Source organism: Salvelinus fontinalis, chromosome 34 (assembly GCF_029448725.1).
Source record: "Salvelinus fontinalis isolate EN_2023a chromosome 34, ASM2944872v1, whole genome shotgun sequence".
Lineage (NCBI taxonomy): Eukaryota > Metazoa > Chordata > Actinopteri > Salmoniformes > Salmonidae > Salvelinus > Salvelinus fontinalis.
Genome location: NC_074698.1, coordinates 27,330,424 through 27,354,120, shown reverse-complemented (window position 1 = coordinate 27,354,120; position 23,697 = coordinate 27,330,424). Strand labels below are relative to the sequence as shown.

Here is a 23,697-nt window from a genome sequence, read left to right as displayed (position 1 = left end):
CTGACAAGTATAGCTAACCTGGTTAACTAGGTGTGTTACACTGACAAGTATAGCTAACCTGGTTAACTAGGTGTTTTACACTGACAAGTATAGCTAACCTGGTTAACTAGGTGTTTTACACTGACAAGTATAGCTAACCTGGTTAACTAGGTGTGTTACACTGACAGCTATAGCTAACCTGGTTAACCAGGTGTGTTACTTACAACTATAGCTAACCTGGTTAACTAGGTGTGTTACACTGAAAGCTATAGCTAACCTGGTTAACCAGGTGTGTTACACTGACAACTATAGCTAACCCGTTTAACCAGATGTTTAACACTAACAACTATACTGTTCAGAAGAGTGCCTTACACTACTCTTTAAAATAATACTACATAAACTCAGCAAAAAATAAATGTCCCGTTATCAGGACTCTGTCTTTTAAAGATAATTAGTAAAAATACAAATAACTTTACACATCTTTATTGTAAAGGGTTTAAACACTGTTTTCCATGTTTCCACGTCGTCGCCTATGGGCACAAACCCACAGTCGCTGGACCAGACAGGACTGGCAAAAAGCGCTCTTCACTGACGATTCGCGTTTTTGTTTCACCAGGGGTGATGGTCGGATTTGCGTTTATCGTCGAAGGAATGAGCGTTACACTGAGGCCTGTACTCTGGAGCAGGATCGATTTGGAGGTGGAGGGTCCGTCATGGTCTGGGGCGGTGTGTCACAGCACCATCAGACTGAGCTTGTTGTCATTGCAGGCAAACTCTCTGCGTTACAGGGAAGACATCCTCCTCCCTCATGTGATACCCTTCCTGCAGGCTCATCCTGACATGACCCTCCAGCATGACAATGCCACCAGCCATACTGCTGATTTCCTGCAAGACAGGAATGTCAGTGTTCTGCCATGGACAGCGAACAGCCCGGATCTCAATCCCATTGAGCACGTCTGGGACCTGTTGGATCGGAGGGTGAGGGCTAGGGCCATTCCCCCCAGAAATGTCCGGGAACTTGCAGGTGCCTTGGTGGAAAAGTGGGGTAACATCTCACAGCAAGAACTGGCAAATCTGGTGCAGTCCATGAGGAGGAGATGCACTGCAGTACTTAATGCAGCTGGTGGCCACACCAGATACTGACTGTTACTTTTGACCCCCCCCCTTTGTTCAGGGACACATTATTCCATTTCTGTTAGTCACATGTCTGTGGAACTTGTTCAGTTTATGTCTCAGTTGTTGAATCTTGTTATGTTCATACAAATATTTACACACGTTAAGTTTGCTGAAAATAAACGCAGTTGACAGTGAGAGGACGTTTCTTTTTTTGCTGAGTTTATATTATCATCATCCTCGTTCTGAAGTGTTGGGAACGAGTGTATTACTGTTAAGTGTATTTTAAGAAGTGTATTATGTTGTGTTATTACTACATTATAAAGTGTTTACCTGGTGTTGGGGAAGGCACACTCGGAACCGTACTCCTGGACGTGCATACCGAAGAAACACACGTCCACACCGTCAATCTCCTCAAACGCAAAAAGTGCTTTGGTTCTGTAAGGGAAGGTCTCCTGCATTTCACCCGAGTCCACAAACCTGGGGAGACAAACACAGTTAATCAATTAATTAGTGAATTAAACATTTATATAGTGCTTGAAATCTCCACATCCACAACCACATGGAACATCACTCATCATTAACGGTGTAGACGCCTTCTGCCACAGAATCTCCTCAGCACTATCAAGAACACTACCGCGCCATCGCTTTCCAACCAAGGTGCATGAACAAAGGAGCAAACTGAAGATGAGAAACATATTGGAGCAACTCTTGGAATAGAACTTTATTAGAATAATCCTCAATGAACATCTTTCTCAACATATCAATACTTTTTAAACCAGTTTATTGGACAAGGGGCCATTTCACTGTTGGACCAGCTGCAGTCCCTCCTTACCTAGATTTCATGCCAGGTTTGATCTCAACATTTTTGTCGGAGCTAGCCACCACCCGTACAAACACCTCCCCGGCCTCAGGGTGGTTCTGCCTCTTCAAGTACTTATTCACCCGGTCCTCGATGTACATGCCCAACCTCGTCGTCTGTAGCCCTGCGAGACAGATACCATCAAATACTTTAGTTGTCCTACAGGTTATACAGATGCAGGTCATATCAAGACTCACATCCTCATCACGATTTACTGAAATAACTTCCATCTCACGTCTACAATGGTGGATCCACTCGGATCGCCAATTATTCAACACACTCTCAAGCTTACTTTTGGCCGCGAACTTGTTCTCTTTCCTCGTCTTGCCGGACTTCTTCAGACAGATGTCGCAAATGAAGCTGAGTGGAAGTGTCAAATAGACAGTCAGAAACAGTGATCAGAAGACACATGGGGCCGTCTGTCTGTTCAGGGTTCATGATGCTTACCCCGATGGCCAGATGACATCATAATGCAGCACACAGATCTGGTGCATCTTCCGTCCACAGTCTTTACATTCAACAAACCTGTGTAAGGAGAGAGAGGAGGCTGGTCAGAGCAGATAGACCAACACCTCGGTCTCCAAGAAGAGACTTTATTGTTCCCAGATACTCCAGAGTGGGCAATAGATACAACAGTTGACTGACATATGGGCGTGAGACAAAATACTAATGCGTTGGATAACTGGACGTACAAGAGTTGGGGTCAATTCAGGAAGTGACTTCAATTCATTAAAATGGAATTGACCCCGAACCTTGGTATACACCCTTTAAAAATGTAGTGGTAAATGTCCGTGACTGATAGTAATGAATCTAGTTACATAAAATATCATTTAGAATTTTCACCTAATTCAAAACACTTTTGCAGCCACCAGCCACCATGTACTTGGGGCGGTCATCTCATGCTCCGTGATCGAATGGAAAAAGCGAGGGACAGGTGCAAGAGACAAGGCCCATACACTATTCACCATCAATGGTTATTCATTTTAATTTCTTTGTTTGACAGATCTCTCAGCTCAGGACAATACTTTCATCCTCCGGTATTTTAAATGCAGTGTACCCACTTGTGTGGCTGATTAGTGTTTTTAAATGGTCCAAATAAAGCCGGTACTGTGATGCATACTGTACATGACGGATCAACGCCAACAGATTTAGAAGCTTTAAAGCAGAATGAAAAGGGCTAAAACCCCATCAAACGTAAACAGTTTGAGACGTTAAGGTACACCAATACTCACGGTTCTGGATCCAACATGTCGTTTTTCTTCTTTTCAAACTGGTCTTTAGATATCATACTGGAGGACGGAGAGACAACGGATGACCAGTTAGAATAAGTTCTGATACTCTACAGCCAGCGCCCCCAACACGCGGCCCACTCAATTGTACACAGATTCCCTTTTTTCATAAGCTTTGACTATAATTAGCTAAGCCTACCACTTCTGGACCAGTATTTATAATCATGGACTAAGGATATCCACTAGGGAAAGACGGAATCAGTGGAGACTTAAGGGCGGTTACTTCCACTAACTAAATGTTCACTTAGTCATGTATTGATGAAAATTCAAGTTAAGTGAAAGTTAGGATTCGCTCCAGAATGTGGTAGTAAATAAAAACTACAGAACTAATCCAAATCAAACAGAGCATTGTTTCCCAGTGGTTGTCCAATGTACTGACATGAAAACGTTACCACAGATTCCACCACGAACTTACGTCTGTGGCTGTGCCGGGTCGTCTCCCAGGGTGACGTTATTGCCCTGGATCTCGTTGAAGCACTTCTCACAGAAGTGATACCTGTCGGCAATAAGGCCATATTTGGGTGAGCTAGAGCGAGCACACAGTAGCAGAAGCACAGGGAAAGTTGGCAAGCCGGCACACAGGTGGCAGAATGGGTGGCGGAAATGGTTGTCAGAATGGCAAAGCATAACACAGGCAGAGGACAGAGACAAGAGGACAGAAAGGCAGAGGACAGAGACAAGAGGACAGAGACAAGCAAACAGGGCAGAGTGAAGGTAGAACTCAGGTTAGTCACCATGGAAATGGTCATGACAGTCATTCACACATCTTCTCATACAAGCATACTGAAATGACACAGCAACGCTAACCATGTTGATGGGAGGAACATGAATGTTAATATAAGCAAAGTAAATCATTAGTACATTTGAATATCCCTACTACTAAGTATAACCACTTGGCTGAACTACTAAGTTCCACTACTTCTCTGCATAAAGCTTTAGTAACGCGCAGGCATATGATATGATTGATATGATCATGTCAGTTGGGAGACTGTTGGAGTGAATGCCAGCCCTGGTGATGTAGGGGAGAGAGGGACGCACTCAGAACACACCACAGACATATGGATCACCTCTGCTTGTCTTGGGAACTTTTCATAACAATTTTTGTTGAGATTACTTTTTAAAATGTGGGTAAATAACTACAGTGTAAAATGCATCAACGTGCTTCCAGAAGGGATAGAGTAGTTAACCCCAACGAGCTTCACTGCGTTGAGGTCAGAGTAACTCCACTACATGCAACTGCAATGCATCGGAATGGTATTTGGGGCTACTGAAGTGCAATAACAATGTGAACAGCAGGGGGAGCAGTGGTGCTGATATTGCAGCACATCGGGCTTGAAGTTAACCTAAGATCCTGTCGATGTAGGCTACACTCCTTTTAACAACATGTAACACTTCCAGTATCTAGTATGCACCATCCCTCTGGTAAAATAACATCTTAGAATACTCTCATCATAATTATTCATTGTTTTTCATGTACCTGAACTAACATTACAATATACAGTGAGAGCACAATCCTATTCCCCTTCTCTCTCTCCCCTCTCCTTCACAGTAGCATCTGCCCTGCCTACTTACAACCCCCCCCCGGAGTGTGGACTTACCTGTTCTGGTAGCTGAAGTAGGTTCCGTCTCTGGAGATGGTGCACAGCTGTTTGCCATAGCAGCAGAGGGTCTGGGGTGAGAACTCAAACTGTGGAGGAACACAGAGAGAAAGGGTTCGTGAATCCACTTCTACACTGTCTAGCATTCAGCCAGGTCAGTCCTGTCCACAGATTCTCCCATCCACTTCTACACTGTCTAGCATTCAGCCAGGTCAGTCCTGTCCACAGATTCTCCCATCCACCTCTACACTGTCTAGCATTCAGCCAGGTCAGTCCTGTCCACAGATTCTCCCATTCACTTCTACACTGTCTAGCATTCAGCCAGGTCAGTCCTGTCCACAGATTCTCCCATTCACTTCTACACTGTCTAGCATTCAGCCAGGTCAGTCCTATCCACAGATTCTCCCATTCACTTCTACACTGTCTAGCATTCAGCCAGGTCAGTCCTGTCCACAGATTCTCCCATTCACTTCTACACTGTCTAGCATTCAGCCAGGTCAGTCCTGTCCACAGATTCTCCCATTCACTTCTACACTGTCTAGCATTCAGCCAGGTCAGTCCTATCCACAGATTCTCCCATCCACCTCTACACTGTCTAGCATTCAGCCAGGTCAGTCCTGTCCACAGATTCTTCCATCCACCTCTACACTGTCTAGCATTCAGCCAGGTCAGTCCTGTCCACAGATTCTCCCATCCACTTCTACACTGTCTAGCATTCAGCCAGGTCAGTCCTGTCCACAGATTCTCCCATCCACCTCTACACTGTCTAGCATTCAGCCAGGTCAGTCCTGTCCACAGATTCTCCCATCCACTTCTACAATGTCTAGCATTCAGCCAGGTCAGTCCTGTCCACAGATTCTCCCAAATTAAAACCTAGTGTTCCTCTGAAAGTTCCCCTTTCACTGGTACGTATAGCCTCAGGCTTACATCCCAAAGGGCACTCTGTTCCCTATGTAGTACACTATTTGTTTTTTACCAGGGCCCATTGGGCATAGTGCGCTACATAGGGAATAGAGTCCCATTTGGGAAGCAGCCTCAGTGTCACAAGTACCACAGGAAGTCAAAAGGCTCATCATGTTAAGTCAAGTGTTCCAATCTTTGTAAGGACCATCTAGCCATGGAGTCATACAGGTGGCTGTCTGTCACACAGTAAACACAGCAGCGCATGGTTATGCATGTCTGGAGGGGTTAGTTAGGGATGTTTGTCATGTCGTGTAATTTCAGACTGTTAAATAGCCATCACTAACCGACTTCCACCCGGTTACGCAACCCTGCACCTAAGAGGCTGCTGCCCTATATACATAGACTTGGAATCACTGGACACTTAAAAAATGGAACACTAGTCACTTTAATTAAGTTCAAATAATGATTACATACTGCTTTTCTCCTCTCATATGTATATACTGTATTCTACTCCACTGTATTTTAGTCAATGCCACTCCGACATTGTTCTACCTAATATTCATATATTTCTTAATTCCATTATTTTACTTTTAGATTGTGTGTATTGTTAGATATTACTGCATTGTTGGAGCTAGGAACACAAGCATTTCGCTACACCCACAATAACATCCGCTAAATATGTGTATGTGACCAGTAAAACTTGATTAGAATTGCAGAGCATTGGTATCCCCTTAAATGACAGTACAGTGCGTTCGTAAAATATTCAGACCCCTTGACTTTTTCCACTTTGTTACGTTACAGTCTTATTCTAAAATTGTTTAAATTGTTTTTCCCCCCTCAATCTACACAAACTACCCCATAACGACAAAGCAAAAACAGGTTCAGACATTCTTGCAAAAAATATCACATTTACAAAATTATTCAGAACTCAGTGCTTTGTTGAAGCACCTCTGGCAGCGATTACAGCCTTCAGTCTTCTTAGGTGACGCTACAAGCTTGGCACACCTATATTTGCGAGTTTCTCTCATTCTTCTCTGCAAATCCTCTCAAGCTCTGTCAGGTTGGATGGGGTGCGTTGCTGCACAGCTATTTTCAGGTCTCTGCAGATATGTTCAATTGGGTTGAAATCCGGGCTCTGGCTGGGCCACTCAAGGACATTCAGAGGCTTGTCCTGAAGCCACTCCTGCGTTGTCTTGGCTGTGTGCTTAGGGTCGTTGTCCTGTTGGAAGGTGAACCTTCACCCCAGTCTGAGGTCCTGAGCGCTCTGGAGCAGGTTTTCATCAAGGATATCTCTGTACTTCGCTCCGTACATCTTTGCCTCGTTCCTGACTAGTCTCCCACTCTCTGCCGCTGAAAAACATCCCAACAGCATGATGCTGCCACCAACATGCTTCACCGTAGGGATGGTGCCAGGTTTTGTCCAGATGTGACGCTTGGCATTCAGGCCAAAGAGTTCAATCTTGGTTTCATCAGACCAAAGAATCTTGCTTCTCATGGTCTGGGAGGCCTTTTGGCCAACTCCGAGCGTGCTGTCATGTGCCTTTTACTGAGGAGTGGCTTCCATCTAGCCACTCTACCATAAAGGCCTGATTGGTGGAGTGCTGCAGAGATTGTTGCCCTTCTGGAAGGTTCTGTCCGGGGGTATCGTCGGACGGGGCCACATCGTCTCCAAACCCCTCCTGTCTCAGACTATTGCAGCATAAATCCTGGAGGCTGTGTCAGGGGGCTAGGGTCAGTCTGTTATATCTGGAGTATTTCTCCTCTCTGAGCCCTAGGACCATGCCTCAGGACTACCTGGCCTGATGACTCCTTGCTGCTGCTCCAGTTTCAACTGTGCTAACTGTGCTGCCTGCGGCTATGGAACCCTGATCTGTTCACCGGAAGTGCTACCTGTCCCAGACCTGCTGTTTTCAACTCTCTAGAGACAGCAGGAGTGGTAGAGATACTCTGAATGATCAGCTATGAAAAGCCAACTGACATTTACTCCTGAGGTGCTGACCTGTTGCACCCTCTACAACCACTGTGATTATTATTATTTGACCCTGCTGGTCATCTATGAACATTTGAACATCTTGGCCATGTTCTGTTATATTCTCCACCCGGCACAGCCAGAAGAGGACTGGCCACCCCTCATAGCCTGGTTCCTCTCTAGGTTTCTTCCTAGGGAGTTTTTCCTAGCCACCGTGCTTCTACACCTGCATTGCTTGCTGTTTGGGGTTTTAGGCTGGGTTTCTGTACAGCACTTTGTGACCGCAGGTGATGTAAGAAGGGCTTTCTTCTGCCCAAATGTATTTATTTTTTACAAAAAAATTGATTGATTCTCCCATCTACACAGAGGAACTCTGGAGCTCTGTCAGAGTGACCATCGGGTTCTTGGTCACCTCCCTGACAAAGGCCCTTCTTCCCCGATTGCTTAGTTTGGCCTAGCGGCCAGTTCTAGGAAGAGTCTTGGTGGTTCCAAACTTCTTCCATTTAAGAATGATGGAGGCCACTGAATTTTTTTGGTACCCTTCCCCAGATCTGTGTCTCGACACAATCCTGTCTCAGAGCTCTACGGACAATTCCTTCAACCGCATGGCTTGGTTTTTGCTCTGACATGCACTGTCAACTGTGGGACCTTATATAGACAGGTGTTTTCCTTTTCAAATCATGTCCAATTTATTTAATTTTCCACAGGTGAACTCTAATCAAGTTGTAGAAACATCAAGAATGATCAATGGAAACAGGATGCACCTGAGCTCAATTTCAAGTCTCATAGACAAGGGTTTGGATACTTATGTAAATAAGGTACTTTAGTTTATTTTATTTATACATTTGCAAACATTTATTAAAAAAAACAGTTTGCTTTATAATTATAGGGTGTTGTGTTTAGATTGATAAGGATTTGTATTTATTTAATCAATTTTAGAATAAGGCTGTAACGTAACAAAATGTAGAAAAAGGGGTCTGAAAACTTTCCGAATGCACTGTAGGTCATCAGCAGCAATGTGCCATGGTTTCCCACCTTGAGGCCGTCTACAGCCCAAACCTGGCTAACAGGCCCATATATCAAGGGATACAAATTATTCCTAATTAGGTTAACTCCTGGCCCTCACGATAATCTACAATTAGAGCTGAGAGTTTCTCCTGGCCCTCACGATAAACTACAGTTAGAGCTGAGAGTTTCTCCTGGCCCTCACGATAATCTACAGTTAGAGCTGAGAGTTTCTCCTGGCCCTCACAATAACCTACAGTTAGAGCTGAGAGTTTCTCCTGGTCCTAACGATAACCTACAGTTAGAGCTGAGAGTTTCTCCTGGCCCTCACGATAAACTACAGTTAGAGCTGAGAGTTTCTCCTGGCCCTCACGATAACCTACAGTTAGAGCTGAGAGTTTCTCCTGGCCCTCACGATAACCTACAGTTAGAGCTGAGAGTTTCTCCTGGCCCTCACGATAACCTACAGTTAGAGCTGAGAGTTTCTCCTGGTCCTAACAATAACCTACAGTTAGAGCTGAGAGTTTCTCCTGGCCCTCACGATAACCTACAGTTAGAGCTGAGAGTTTCTCCTGGTCCTAACGATAACCTACAATTAGAGCTGAGAGTTTCTCCTGGCCCTAACGATAACCTACAGTTAGAGCTGAGAGTTTCTCCAGATCAAAAAACTTGTAGTCTCCCTTCCACCTTCCCTCCATTACTCTTCCTCCACTCACTCAGTCTCACCTTCCTGCCGCAGCAGTAGCCCAGGCTGACCATGACAGGGTCTATCTCCAGCTCAAACACCACTAACCTCCCGCTCTACTCCTTCTCTTTCCTCCACTAACATCCCTCGATCTATCCTCCTTCCCTCCCATCATCTCACCTTCCTGCCGCAGCAGTAGCCCAGGCTGACCATGACGGGGTCTATCTCCAGCTCAAACACCTCGGCCAGCTTGGAGCAGTACTTGTAGACGCGGGACGTCTTGCGGTTGTAGATCCAGGCGTTGTTGAACATGACCCAGATGTCTTCCACGTACTGCCAGGGTTCCTGGTACTGACCTGTGTCCAACTTACGCTTTATAGTGGACAGGTCCATAGGTTTCTTCACTATGTCAAAGTAGTCCTGAAGGGGGAGGAGGGGAATGGTTAGAAGAGAGTTAAGTGATACTGACAGTACAGTCACAGGAATCAGCGTTGCAATGTGTCTTACAAAAATGACATGAACATGGTTATGAGACTGCTTTATCATTCACTATCAAGCTTCAGTACAATCAATGAAATGTGGCTGTGAGAGCTTCACTGGTATTGTCAGAGAGAGCTTCACTGGTATTGTCAGAGAGAGCTTCACTGGTATTGTCAGAGAGAGCTTCACTGGTATTGTCAGAGAGAGCTTCACTGATAATGTGAGAGCTTCACTGGTATTGTCAGAGAGAGCTTCACTGATAATGTGAGAGCTTCACTGATAATGTGAGAGCTTCACTGATAATGTGAGAGCTTCACTGATAATGTGAGAGCTTCACTGATAATGTGAGAGCTTCACTGATAATGTGAGAGCTTCACTGATAATGTGAGAGCTTCACTGATAATGTGAGAGCTTCACTGATAATGTGAGAGCTTCACTGATAATGTGAGAGCTTCACTGATAATGTGAGAGCTTCACTGATAATGTGAGAGCTTCACTGATAATGTGAGAGCTTCACTGATAATGTGAGAGCTTCACTGATAATGTGAGAGCTTCACTGATAATGTGAGAGCTTCACTGATAATGTGAGAGCTTCACTGATAATGTGAGAGCTTCACTGATAGCTCTGACCAGAATGATATGGACATGGTTATGAGAAAGATTCTTAATCCTTATTGAGCCTCGGCTATATCTATGAAATCTGTATAGAATTGAGAAACTAGTTAATTTGTCATTTGTTTTCATATCAATACATGACTAGGCATAACCAATCAAGAGAGAGACTCTCAGGGTGTACGACTATCTAAGTGTGTGTACATGAGTCTGTGTGTACTCACGGGGATGCCCAGCAGCATGGGGTCGACAGGCTGTCTGAAGGGCAGAGACTCTGGGTCCTGTCTGTAGAGGGCCTCTAGTGTGGGCATCAGGGCCTGGCGCAGCTCCTCTGGCTTAAAGACTGCAGGGAGGACAGAGCGGTCAGGGCTCTATTCAAAAGAATCATGTACAACATCATAGAAATCTATCATGAAGAACAAAAAGTATGATCTGTCATGTGGAAAAGGGACATCGTGAAGGCTCTATTTATTCTATTTCTATCTGACATTCAGAACTCTTCAGTGTCTTCACAGGGTCAGTTATCATGGTCAAGTCATATTGACAGAGTTGTTGTGAAGATGGGGAGAGAGGTGTCTTGTAAAAAGATGCTCTGTGTTTTTGACACAAAGGTCAACTGTTCTAGTTGTTCAGGCTCTGGTCTCATCTCATCTTGATAACTGTCCGGTAATACGGTCAAGTGCAGCAAAGAAAGACCTGGCAAAGTTGCAGCTGGCTCAGAGCAGCATACACAGAACAAATATCAACAATATGCATGATAGTCTTTCATGGTTGAGGAGAAATGTACTATTTATCTTCTAGTCTTTTTAAAAAACGTGTTGAAAATGCCTAACCACTTGTATAATCTATTGCATACACTACAAAACAGACATACCACCCCAGACACACCACTATGGGTTTCTTCACAGCACCCAAACCAAAAACAGATTGAATGCGTCGCTCAGTTATGCATAGAGCCGTCTCATAGTGGAATGCTCTGCCGCCAGAGGTTACTCTCTTAGCTTTAAAAACAGAACATATTGAATCACAACACCTCCTCTAAAGATCTCATTTAACTGGACATAAGACTATAGTGTTTAAATAGTATTTGTGTTGTCTTTTGGCATCTTTCTAATATGAAACTTTTTTTATTTTTTTTATTTTAATATCTTCTGTTCTTGTTCTGTTCTGTACTTGTCATGTATTTGTACGGTTCATGTGGACCTCAGGAAGAGTAGATGCTGCATGTGCAGTAGCTAATGGGGATCCTAATAAACAGGGTAAAGGTGACGACTGACAAAACTGAGGAAAGAGCTGCAATAAGATAGGACCAGCTGGGGAAAAACTACTAGTCATTGGATAAACTCCTGGCCCCGGCTAGTTTTACACAAAACCAGGTCCTCACTTTTTTTGCGGTTCTGAGTGGGGGAGGAGGACGCTGCCGTGCCGTTGACCCCGCCCTCCTCCTCCTCTTTGGGTTCCTTCTTAATCTCCGGCTTCTTCTCCTCCTTTGTCTCCATTGGCTCCTGCTTAGGCTCCGCCCCGTCTGGCTCCTCCTCCTTGACCATGAGGGGTTTGGTGTCTTTTGTGTCTTCGTCCTGCTATGGGGCACAGCTACATTTAGAGGGTGCACTTAGACAAATCTGTAGGACACTACGTTTTGAAAGATGGAGGGCAACGTGGCCACTGTACCAGATAAACAAGATGAGTTCATATGAATTGTAATATTTTCATCCAAGAGCACTTGCATTCATAATGTACATATAAATAGAAAGCTCTGGTTGGTCAAGTGTCTTGTAGTCAATGTTGATTCTAGGACTACAAGTTTAAGTCCTCACCTCCATTTTGAAGTCGCTGGGCTGCTTTTTCCCCGAGCCACAGTCGTCCTCCTCGTCGTCCTCCTCCTCCTCCTCGTCATCCTCGTCTTTGTGCTCGGCTTTGTGCTCCGTTTGGGCCATGTCTGGTGGGGCCTGTTGGGAGTGGACCTCTGCCACCGAGCCTGGGGTGGGCATGCGGTTATCTATACTGGCTGGCGCCTGGGACAGCTAGAGGGGGAAAATTTGAGAATAACCCTTCAAAGCAAAGGCTGGGTGCTGGCTATAACTGTTGACTGGCACAACAACAAGTCATTAAGAGCTGGCATGTGAAAGAAACACCATATTGTTAATAAAGTTTTAGTATCACTCCAAGCATGCTGTTCCTTCAATAGACCTTTTTAACTGTGGAAAAGCTGCATGGGTGCAGCTTTAAAAAGAGTAACAAAGGCTGCTTTAAAAAGAGCATCCATTTATTTCCTGACTATATGACCTAAGCAGGAAATACTCTGGGCCCTAGTGAAAGAATATAACTAGCCATGAGTTCTCCTCGTCAGTTCACCAGGTACAACTCCCTACAAGAGTGTTGTTAATCCTAAGCAGGTATTTTACCGGCGTGCTGGGGGGCTGCACTGAGCTGGGCTGCGTCTGGCTGGGGGTCCCCGGCTGCTGATGCTGCAGGGGCGTGAGCGGCTGGGAGGGGGCAGCAGGGGACTGCATGCCCAGGGTCGAGGGGGGCCGGGCAGGGAGGCCGCCGCTGGGGATGTGAGTGGGGGTGGAGGACGGTGATGGCTGAGCCTGGGGGGGTGGGTGGGAGTGGGGGTGCTGGAGCTGCTGCAGGTTAGCCGAGGCGTTGGGTGGAGGGGTGGCGCGGGGCAGGGGGGGCTGGGATACAGAAGTTACAGTTAGAGCTCCATCTACTATTACATATTCACACTGTTACAAACCTACCCACTCAGACACGTACATATTCTAACACGACACTTATATTGACAACCAAGAACACATACAATGCAGCTCCTTCAAATATGATCAAACCAACAGCAGAGATTATCAATGCAACAGATCACAAGCCCCATCTGTGTGAGTGTCTCCCTCCTCACCTGAGTGACAGCTGCCTGTGCTTGCGGCTGGCCGAGGGAGCCCAGGTTGTTCATAATCATTCCCCCGCCAGGGGCGGTGTTGGGAGAGAACTGGCTCTGGGGCATGAACTGGCTCTGATTGGCTGTCTGTCCCACCATGCTGTTGGCGTGCTGTCCCATCATGCCTTGCACCTGGGGCATCCTGGATGGGGACATGCCCATCTAGGGAAAGGAGAAGAAAAACACAGACACGTTATACAGAGGAAACCTCTATCTTGCATTGAGACCTTGCCAAGAATAACTACGCATCTAAATGAGATCAGAACTGGGTTCAAATACTATTTAAAATTAATTATTTTTTCAACTTCAGCCGTGCTTAATTGAGATTTCCGGGTGAAATGGAACCAATAGAAAAGTCACAAAAGTGCAAACCCCACCCACCTGTTACTCCAGGCGGGCTAAAGGAAATGCTCTAAGTTTTTTAAAGATGTAGAAAAGTATTTAAACCAAGGTCTGAATGGGATACAATAACACACACGCCACCAAGACAATACTCCTTATGAAAGGCCTGAGGCGTAATAAACTAACAGTGTGCTGACTAAAAACCAGAAGGCAGAGGCATCAACAACCAGAAGTAGATAAACATTAAACAGTACAGAACCATAAACAGTAAAAATCCAACCCAACTCATTTAAGACATATACAATGCTCAACCACTTTCCCAGTAGAAACAAGGAGGCTACAGGGTACATTTATTTCAATTGATTTATTTTGACAACACCCCTTTTCATTTGAATAAAACCTTCCATACATATTTGCTCAAGTTGCTCAAAGTTCACCTATTTTGCATAGCCCACCACACAAGCATTTCACAACACCAGCAATAACACTTGCTAAATATTTGATTTGACGAGACATCCATGTCTTCATCACTGGAAAAGATAGGGTTCAGAGTGATGATAATAAGCTTATCAAACTATTTATATATTTTTTTTTTAAGTGTTTATAATATATTTTCTTAAACATTAAAACGTCAATTACCTAACAACACTTAAACTCAGAATTTCTTTTCTCATATTCGCATGTAGCTGAGACCCTATTTGACATTATCTGAGGTTTTTGTGTTGTGCCTGCCATCGGTTGAAACATGCTCTTGAATACAGGGTGGTTGTCTTGTTTTCGCTGATAAATGTACAAAATGGTAATCAAATTGAAATTGAAATTTCAAAAATGGTACCACAAAGACAGTTGGAGGTCCACACATCAGAGAATGTTGACTTGAATGGGAATATGTTGTTTTAAAGTATTCTTGTCAATCTTCCATAGGAAACCTACTGAAATGATAGAAATACAGATAATAGAATAGACATGACCATTTCAGTTGACATTCGACAGTGGGTGGACCGGCCGCAATCTTTGTGGTAGTAATAAGATGTTAAAATGTCAATTACATTTACATTTTTATGTTGTTCCAGCTAAATTGCAGTGGTCTGAAGGGATAGGTCCATTCTATGAATAATTTTTACATGATTGAAATGACACTCACCCTGTATTCAAGGCCGTGTTGTGTCTCAACCGATGGAGGCACAACACAAAAACCTCATAATGTCAAGTAAGGTCTAAGCTACAACACGGACAGCAATACTCAAACCTTGTCGCAGATCATTTTTTAAAGCAGATTCAAGTCAGGACAGACTACACCACTCACAAAGCATCTTGGAAAGCCATTGGTGGGTCTTTAGCATGAAGTTGTGTGTACTTGTCCAGCAGCAAAACAAAACCCTATCCCAGGGTTCAGAGGATTGAGGTGAGTTATGTAACTTTTTAACTGGTCTTTGCTCCTTCCATATTTATTTTGATCCCAACAACCTCCCCAGTCACCGCTGATAATAAGCATTACCCATAAAAGTATGCTGACACCACAATACTTGAAAGCACAAAGGCATCAATAACATTGGATTCACTCCATATTACTGGCCTGTATGACAAAGTGAGAAGAAGCCTGTGTTAAATCCATCCCTAATCATCCATTCTGTAAATAATATTGCAAGACAACACTTTTTGGCCTAAATTAAAAACTACAGGGTTGGGTCAAATCCAAGAGTGAAACCCTCTCCATTTTAAAGTATTGTGGGGGCAGCATCATGTTACGGGTATACTTGTCACCGGCAGGGAAGGGGGAGTTTGTCAGGATCAAAATAAATATAAAAAGGACCAAAGCCCAGGTAAAACGTTAAGAGGACAACCCGCCACAGTTTTACTTTTCAGCTATTTTTGATAACTTTTTCACTTTGAAAATGTGGATGTTACGTTCCCCAGTTTCTGTGTTCTGTTTTGTATTTTAGTGTGTGTGTTTCAGGAGATGGCTTCCTGAAGTACTCCCCAACCGGCTGATTGGTCGACCCCAGGCTAATTGGTGATTGGAGCTGACCCCGCCCCCTCATCAAGAAGCAGCTGACTAATTAACATTGCCACCTGAAGATAAAAGCCAGTGTTCTGCTCAGAGAGAGAGAGAGGAGAGAGATGAGATAAGGAGTAGAGATTTGGAGATTGAGAGAGAGAAAAATTAGATTGTGATATAGTGTTGGTTGTGTATCAGAAAGTGTGGTATGTACTGTTGTTGTTGGTAGCAGTTTTGCTATGTCCTGTGTTTGTGAGTGTTTGTGAAATCGTTAATAATTACTCTGTTTCATTTGTTCCCAGGGGGGAAGGAGAAGGCACTTTGGGAGTGCTTAGGCAAGAGGCCCGCGGGCATACATATACCCGTAGTATATTTACTGTCTAGGCACACTAGGTAAGACCTGGGCGGACCACCTCCTGTATTTTGGTTAGGGCTAAGTTAGGTAAGTTAAGTGGGTAGGCAGGTTAGATAGGAGAGGGGGAACTTTGATATTTACTTTCTTTGCTTTGGTTCCGTCCAGCCCCTTTTCCCCATATTACCGTGTAAGAAAATAAATCCTAGTAAACGGTAATTCTGCTTTTGTGTCATCCTTGCTCGCACCTACAGTCCATACCTCTTGCACTTCAGAGAGTTGAGTTGTAGCAGGGAGTTGCGTTCCCTCTTCTCAGAGGCGTGCGTAACAGTGGAGTAGTTTGTGTAGAAATAAAATCTAATTTAATCCCCGTTTAAAACCCTCAAGGAGGTGTAGACTTTCTATAGACACGAGTGGAGAAGGACAAGAGGTAAAACAGGGTCATGAGAGAGAGAGAGGGAGCAAGACGGGGAGAGGAAGTGAGAGAGGGAGCAAGACGGGAAGAGGATGTGACAGAAGAGGAGAAAGGGAGAGGAGATCCAGAAGGAAGGAAAGAGTTAACTGGGGCATAGAGGGAGCATGGAGGTCTCACCGCCGGGATAGAGCTCATGTTCATCTGCTGCGAGTGGTTCATGGGCGACGCGGCGCGGGCCCCCATGGGCGCCTGGGACATCTGCATGGGCGCCTGGGACATCTGCATGGGCGCCTGGGACATCTGCATGGGCGCCTGGGACATCTGCATGGGCGCCTGGGACATCTGCATGGGCGCCTGGGACATCTGCACGTTCTGCATCGCCATGGGGTTGAACTGATTGATTCCTATGTGGGAGAGGAGAAGCACACACACACAGGATTAGGGTTGTCTACAATACACTGAGATGTTGTAATTAATAATCCTATGCTCTGATGAGCAGGTGAAGGAGCCACTGAGTCAGTTAGGCGCTAAATCATAACTTTCACAAACTTGTTAATTTCCTGTTAGTGTTTCCACTATAATTTGTCTTGCCACGGTGGAAAAAGTCAAAGGGGTGGGGGATGCCCCCCCAGGATATTTTCTGTAGAATGACTAATGTCATTTACAGTGACTTTAAAATACATTCTACTCCAAAATTGTGCAGACACCATGATGAGCCCAAAAGCATATTGTTAAAATTATATACATGGCACCATTCCATATTATCAGGCAGGTGTTTTATTAGCAATAAGCAAGGTTTTTTCTGGATCAAAAAGTGGCTACATGGAGCCAAAAGAAAAATGTACAATTGTAAAGCAATTTTTTCAGCAAATCTACACATTTTGTCATGGAGCTGACAGAAAATGTTGCAGTGTGAAAGCTAATTTCTTGCAATTCTATTCAGTTGGCCATGGCTAATTCTGTGTTCTAATGCAAAAAATCGGGGCCCTGGGCAAATGCCCCTCATGCCCGGTCAGTAATTCAGCCATTCCAAAAGTACTCCAAAATGCATTGTTTATTTTATTGGTTTCATTCTTTTAGCTTTTTTAATGAATACAGGGGAAACACTGGTGCTAATTATGTAAATAAACATTTACGGAGAAACAGTTTCTGAAAATAACATTTACACTATTTGCGTTTTGGGAGTATTTACCCTTTACTACGTTAGTGATTATAGTATATAATCAACTGGCCACCAGGGGGGTTGACAGTCACTGAGCAGTTGACTGTCTGGATGAAAGGAGGATGAGAAACAAGTGTTGAAGTGTAGGAGAAGGACTGGTACCTTGAGGCACCTGCATGCGGGGCATGATCTGATTTGGCACGTTGGGCATAGATCCATCTGAAAGAGAGGAGGATGAGAGGTGGTCAACATGTCATACACCAAAAAGCTTCCAAATTAGCTAACTACAGCTACACCTACTTTAACCAAACATATCCTCCTGTTATAGGCCCAAATGCTAACTTTCACTTAAGTCAAATTTCCACAGTCAATGCATGACTGATAAAAATAATGGTTGGCCCCACACATGGTAATAGGATGATAATAAACATAAGTGATTATGTTGCTCCCTCCTTCAATAGAGGGGTCTCCAGAGGTCCAGGGTACTCACTGGCTGGCCGTGGGGACTGGCCAGGACCCATGGAGTTCGGCTGAGGGGGCATGCCAGGCTGCTGCTGGGCCCCTGGGCCCCCCACTGCCATGGGGCCAGGCTGCTTCTGGAGCCGCGAGCGCCTCTTCTCCTCCAACTCCTTCTGGATCTTATAGATCTTCTCCGCCAGGAAGTGGTAATACTCGTCCTGCAGAAATTGACAACACGAGATTAGAAATAACGCACACTGAACAAAAATTTAAATGCCAACATGTAAAGTGTCGGTCCCATGTTTCATGAGCTGAAATGAAAGATCCCCGAAATATTCCATATGCACAAAAAGCTTATTTTCCTCAAATTTTGCAAACAAATGGGTTTACATCCATGTTGGTGAGCATTGCTCCATTGCCAAGATAATCCATCCACGTGACAGGTGTGCCATATCAAGAAGCTGATTAAACAGCATGATAATTACACAGGTACACCTTGTGCTGGGGACAATAAAAGGTCACTAAAATGTGCAGTTTTGTCACACAACACAATGCCAAAGACGTCTCAGGTTTTGAGGGAGGGTACAATTGGCATGCTGACTGCAGGAATGTCCACCAGAGCTGTTGCCAGAGAAGTGAAAATTAATTTCTCTACCATAAGCCTCCTCCGTCATTTTAGAGAATTTGACAGTACGTCCAACCTCCCTCACAACCAGAGACCACATGTAACCACGCCAGCCCAGGACCTCCACATCCGGCTTCGTCACCTGCGGGATCATCTGAGACCAGCCACCCGGACAGCTGATGAAACTGATGAGTATTTCTGTCTGTAATAAAGCCCTTTTGGGGGGAAAAACTCAATCTGATTGGTTGGGCCTAGTTCCCCAATAGGTGGGATAATGGGTGGGCCTATGTCCTATGCCAGGCCCACCCATGTCTGATCCCCTGCCCAGTCACTTGAAATCCATAGATGAGGGCCTAATTTATTTATTTCAATTAATCGATTTCCTGATTTGAACTGTAACTCAGTAAAATAGCTGAAATTGTTGCATGTTGCGTTTATATTTTTGTTCAGTATATATTTTGTTTACTTTATTGAATGTTATATCAGCTACTTAAAAGTGCACACTAAAGGAGAAGGGTGGAGATTGGGATGAAGTCTATGTTAGCGAGTTCATCACAGGAGGTTGGTGGCACCTTAATTGGGGGAGGAAGGGCTCTTGGTAATGGCTGGAGCGGAATGGTATCAAATACATCAAACACACAGCTTCATTGTGTTTGATGCCATTCCATTCGCTCGGTTCCAGCCATTATGAGTCGTCCTCCCCTCGGCAGCCTCCACTGAAGTTCATTACCCTGCTGTTGGCAGACTGGTACATGTCCCCTTCCACCTTCCTAGCGTACGCCACCAGGTTCTCCATCCGCCGATCCTTCAGTGCTGCGGGGTCTGGGGTGGGGAATATGGCTTGTACTCTGGAGGAGGACAGGGAGAAGAAGGAAGGGATGGTGGAGGGAAAGAGGGACAGCATAAAGGGAGAATTAAAGAGTGAGTTGGAGTAGCGGCAACCTCAATCAGAAAATTGCTTTTCCTTTCAGAACACTGATCTGAACGGGCGAGGTAAGTGAACACAGTGGGCCAGTCCCAAATCAACTCCTATACCCGTAGCCCTCTGGTGGCAAAACCATGTGGGTTGTCCACCTATTAAACCCTGATAGATTCATGGTCATTGAGAAAAAACATTGAAGGAAGAGAATGCAAGCATCTTGGTGGTACTTACAGTTTGTGCACCAGGTGGGTGCGTAGGTCCTGAGTGACGTGCTCGTGCCACGTCTTCCTCACCCCCGAGGCAGAGAGAGGGTTGGCGCCCGGCAGGTTGCCCATGCCCCCCATGCCCAACCCGTCTGGCATCAACTGACTGGAGGACGGAGAGAGGGGAGCAAGACCACTTAGAAAACATGTAATCATAACAGTAACAACAAGGTAACTATGAGAGAATATCTTGTGTAATGATGTGTCAAGTAACTGAGTAGAAAGAGTGGCATTGTAGTTACAGGGATTTAACCCCAATTTCAGCCTTTGCCCAACCCTTTCATATATTCCAACAACGCATTCAGGTGAGAAGTGGTGGGGAATTGCTCATAAATATTCATTTTGGGGCTGGGTAAACATAGTTGTACCTGATCCCAACACGTTATCACTGAGGTATACTTACCATAATACAAATGGCACTCTGATAACAATGTGTGCATTGTGAGCAAATATGGCTCTGCACAGTTACCTCAGTGGTAAGGTGGTGACATCTGCACCGTTAACTCAGTGGTAAGGTGGTGAGTTCCTGACATCTATCTGCACCGTTAACTCAGTGGTAAGGTGGTGAGTTCCTGACATCTATCTGCACTTACCTCAGTGGTAAGGTGGTGAGTTACTGACATCTATCTGCACTGTTAACTCAGTGGTAAGGTGGTGAGTTACTGACATCTATCTGCACTGTTAACTCAGTGGTAAGGTGGTGAGTTACTGACATCTATCTGCACTGTTAACTCAGTGGTAAGGTGGTGAGTTCCTGACATCTATCTGCACTGTTAACTCAGTGGTAAGGTGGTGAGTTCCTGACATCTATCTGCACTGTTAACTCAGTGGTAAGGTGGTGAGTTCCTGACATCTATCTGCACTGTTAACTCAGTGGTAAGGTGGTGAGTTCCTGACATCTATCTGCACTGTTAACTCAGTGGTAAGGTGGTGAGTTACTGACATCTATCTGCACTGTTAACTCAGTGGTAAGGTGGTGAGTTCCTGACATCTATCTGCACTGTTAACTCAGTGGTAAGGTGGTGAGTTACTGACATCTATCTGCACTGTTAACTCAGTGGTAAGGTGGTGAGTTACTGACATCTATCTGCACTGTTAACTCAGTGGTAAGGTGGTGAGTTCCTGACATCTATCTGCACTGTTAACTCAGTGGTAAGGTGGTGAGTTCCTGACATCTATCGGCGCGTGCGGAGTAAATTCCAATTTCCCACAGGGCGTAAAACAATATTTGAGTATTGTGCAGTATTGTGTTGGGAAAAGTGCAATCATCACCTTCAAAATTAAGATATGGGGCTCAATTCAAATCAGCACTGCAGTAACTATTTTTCCCAATGATCAAATTAACTCCCAGGTTGGTCTTGGGTAGTGTATAAAAGCCTACAACTACTACCAGGCCAACCAGTCTCACAGGTAGGCTATCACTTTTCAGAACTAGAAGTGTGTGGGCACATGATGAATATTGTAAATAATGAATTTATAAATATATCTGCCACATGTAGGATTAGAACTCACAACCATTGAAATATGAGCCAACTGTTTTAGTGCACTGTGCCACCAATCAGCGAAAAAACTATGAGTTGACATGACCATTGTCATCTATTTCTTGTTACAATGGATGTAGCTATGAATATAAACGTATAATCTTCATAGCCCACATGTATATTTTTTCTTGGTTAATCATGTAGATGTGTATGAAACAGTAAGCAAAAACGTTTCATTTGGTCATATGCGGAAATGTGCCTTACTGCCTTTTGAAAAGTGGTCTAGTCAAGGACGAGTCAAATAAAATATATTGATTGGCTCCACTTACCAAGACCATTGCCAAATAAAGCGCGCTGTCACCTGCTTTTATAGTAAGCCTCGAGGTGGTACCACCCAGCACATCTACAAGGGAGTGGATTTCATACCAAACCCTTTCCTTTGAGATGACGTAAAAGGCACCTCTACATCACGATTTCAATGGTAGAGTAGAACCGCTAAGGCTAAAAAGAGCCAGATCAAAACGTTCAAACTTTTAAAATGAAGACCAGAATTGATGTGTTTCACTAGAACTAAGCCGAAAACAGCTGCTTTTGTGCAGATATTTTTCTTCATCATGAAAGCTACTATTTAAATAGAATATACAGTGAGCTCCAAAAGTATTGGGACAGTGACACATTGTTTCGCCTCTGTACTCTGGCACATTTGACTGAGGTTAGAGTGCACGCTCTCAGCTTTAATTTGATGGAATTTTCATCCATATCGCTGTTCATCAAAGTATTCAGACCTTCACTTTTTGTGGCTGGGCCACTCAAGGACATTGAGACTTGTCCTGAAGTCACTTCTGCATTGTCTTGGCTGTGTGCTTAGGGTCGTTGTCCTGTTGGAAGGCAAATCATTGCCCCAGTGTGAGGTCCTCAGCGATCTGGAGCACGTTTTCATCAAGGATCTCTGTACTTTGCGCTGTTCATCTTTCCATCCATTCTGACCAGTCTCCTAGTCCCTACCGCTGGAAAAACATCCGCACAGCATGATGCTGCCACCACCACCACCATGCTTCATTGTAGGGATGGTATTGTCCAAGTGATGAGCGGTGCCTGGTTTCCTCAAGAGGTGACACTTGGCATTCAGGCCAAAGAGTTCAATCTTGGTTTCATCAGACCAGAGAATCCTGAGTCTCCTTTAGGTGCCTTGTACTGAGGAGGGCTGGCATGTGCCTTTTACTGAGGAGTAGCTTCCGTCTGGCCACAACTATAACGACCTGATTGGTGGAATGCTGCAGAAATGGTTGTTATTCTAGAAGGCTCTCCCATCTCCACAGAGGAACTCTGGAGCTTGGGTTCACCGCCCTGACCAAGGCCCTTCTTATGGCTGGGCGGTATATGAAATAAATTTGATATGATGTTGTTTGCGCGATATTCAAAATGCCTGTATCGCAAGGATGAAGGTTTTGTTCTTTTTTGTTTTTATGAGCATTTATGTCCGCTTGTTCTCGTGTTGTATTTTTGGTCTGGTTTGTTTTCGCTCCCATGTGCACCTTCCCATTTACACCAGAGAATAATAGAGAAGTTACATTTCTAACAATATCCTTTTTATGTCTCATCTACTCAAATTGCTTGCAGAGCAAACACTACTAAAGAGTATCAATCTACACCGATTCAGGAAAATGAATGCTCAGTTTGACGCGCGCGGCATTGAGGTACCACGTACCGTTAGCAACACTTTAGTCAGTCTATTATACTAGCTGTCTAGTCTGTTTCATAAAATTGCAATAAGCATAAAACACAAGGAATTAGCAAATTTCTCTCATTCTGAGAAATAAGGTAGGCCACTTGATTTCAACATTTGAACAAAGTGGCCAGGCTAACATGCTGTTTAAACAGTAGGAGACGGACAGAAGGGAACAAAGTGGCCAGGCTAACATGCTGTTTAAACAGTAGGAGACGGACAGAAGGGAACAAAGTGGCCAGGCTAACATGCTGTTTAAACAGTAGGAGACGGACAGAAGGGAACAAAGTGGCCAGGCTAACATGCTGTTTAAACAGTAGGAGACGGACAGAAGGGAACAAAGTGGCCAGGCTAACATGCTGTTTAAACAGTTGGAGACAGACAGAAGGGAACAAAGTGGCCAGGCTAACATGCTGTTTAAACAGTAGGAGACGGACAGAAGGGAACAAAGTGGCCAGGCTAACATGCTGTTTAAACAGTAGGAGACGGACAGAAGGGAACAAAGTGGCCAGGCTAACATG

At 44.5% G+C, this 23,697-nt stretch overlaps 1 protein-coding gene across 2 annotated transcripts in view; it reads right to left on the bottom strand.

Annotated features, from left to right (window-relative positions):
- The window catches only part of LOC129833652 (histone lysine acetyltransferase CREBBP-like), a gene marked incomplete in the record, with an annotated part of 27,301 nt that extends 7,161 nt beyond the window's left edge, over nt 1-20,140 (bottom strand). Inside the window, 18 exon segments of one of the 2 annotated variants that reach the window (XM_055898364.1) lie at nt 1,426-1,572; nt 1,928-2,078; nt 2,247-2,314; nt 2,402-2,479; nt 3,187-3,243; nt 3,659-3,769; nt 4,842-4,930; nt 9,584-9,823; nt 10,720-10,838; nt 11,880-12,075; nt 12,313-12,519; nt 12,901-13,173; nt 13,392-13,592; nt 16,716-16,942; nt 17,863-17,919; nt 18,191-18,377; nt 19,515-19,632; nt 19,938-20,140. In XM_055898364.1, coding sequence (XP_055754339.1) covers nt 1,426-1,572; nt 1,928-2,078; nt 2,247-2,314; nt 2,402-2,479; nt 3,187-3,243; nt 3,659-3,769; nt 4,842-4,930; nt 9,584-9,823; nt 10,720-10,838; nt 11,880-12,075; nt 12,313-12,519; nt 12,901-13,173; nt 13,392-13,592; nt 16,716-16,942; nt 17,863-17,919; nt 18,191-18,377; nt 19,515-19,632; nt 19,938-20,125 — 2,714 coding nt within the window. 2 annotated transcript variants of the gene reach the window in all.
- Between the last annotated feature and the right edge of the window lie 3,557 nt (nt 20,141-23,697).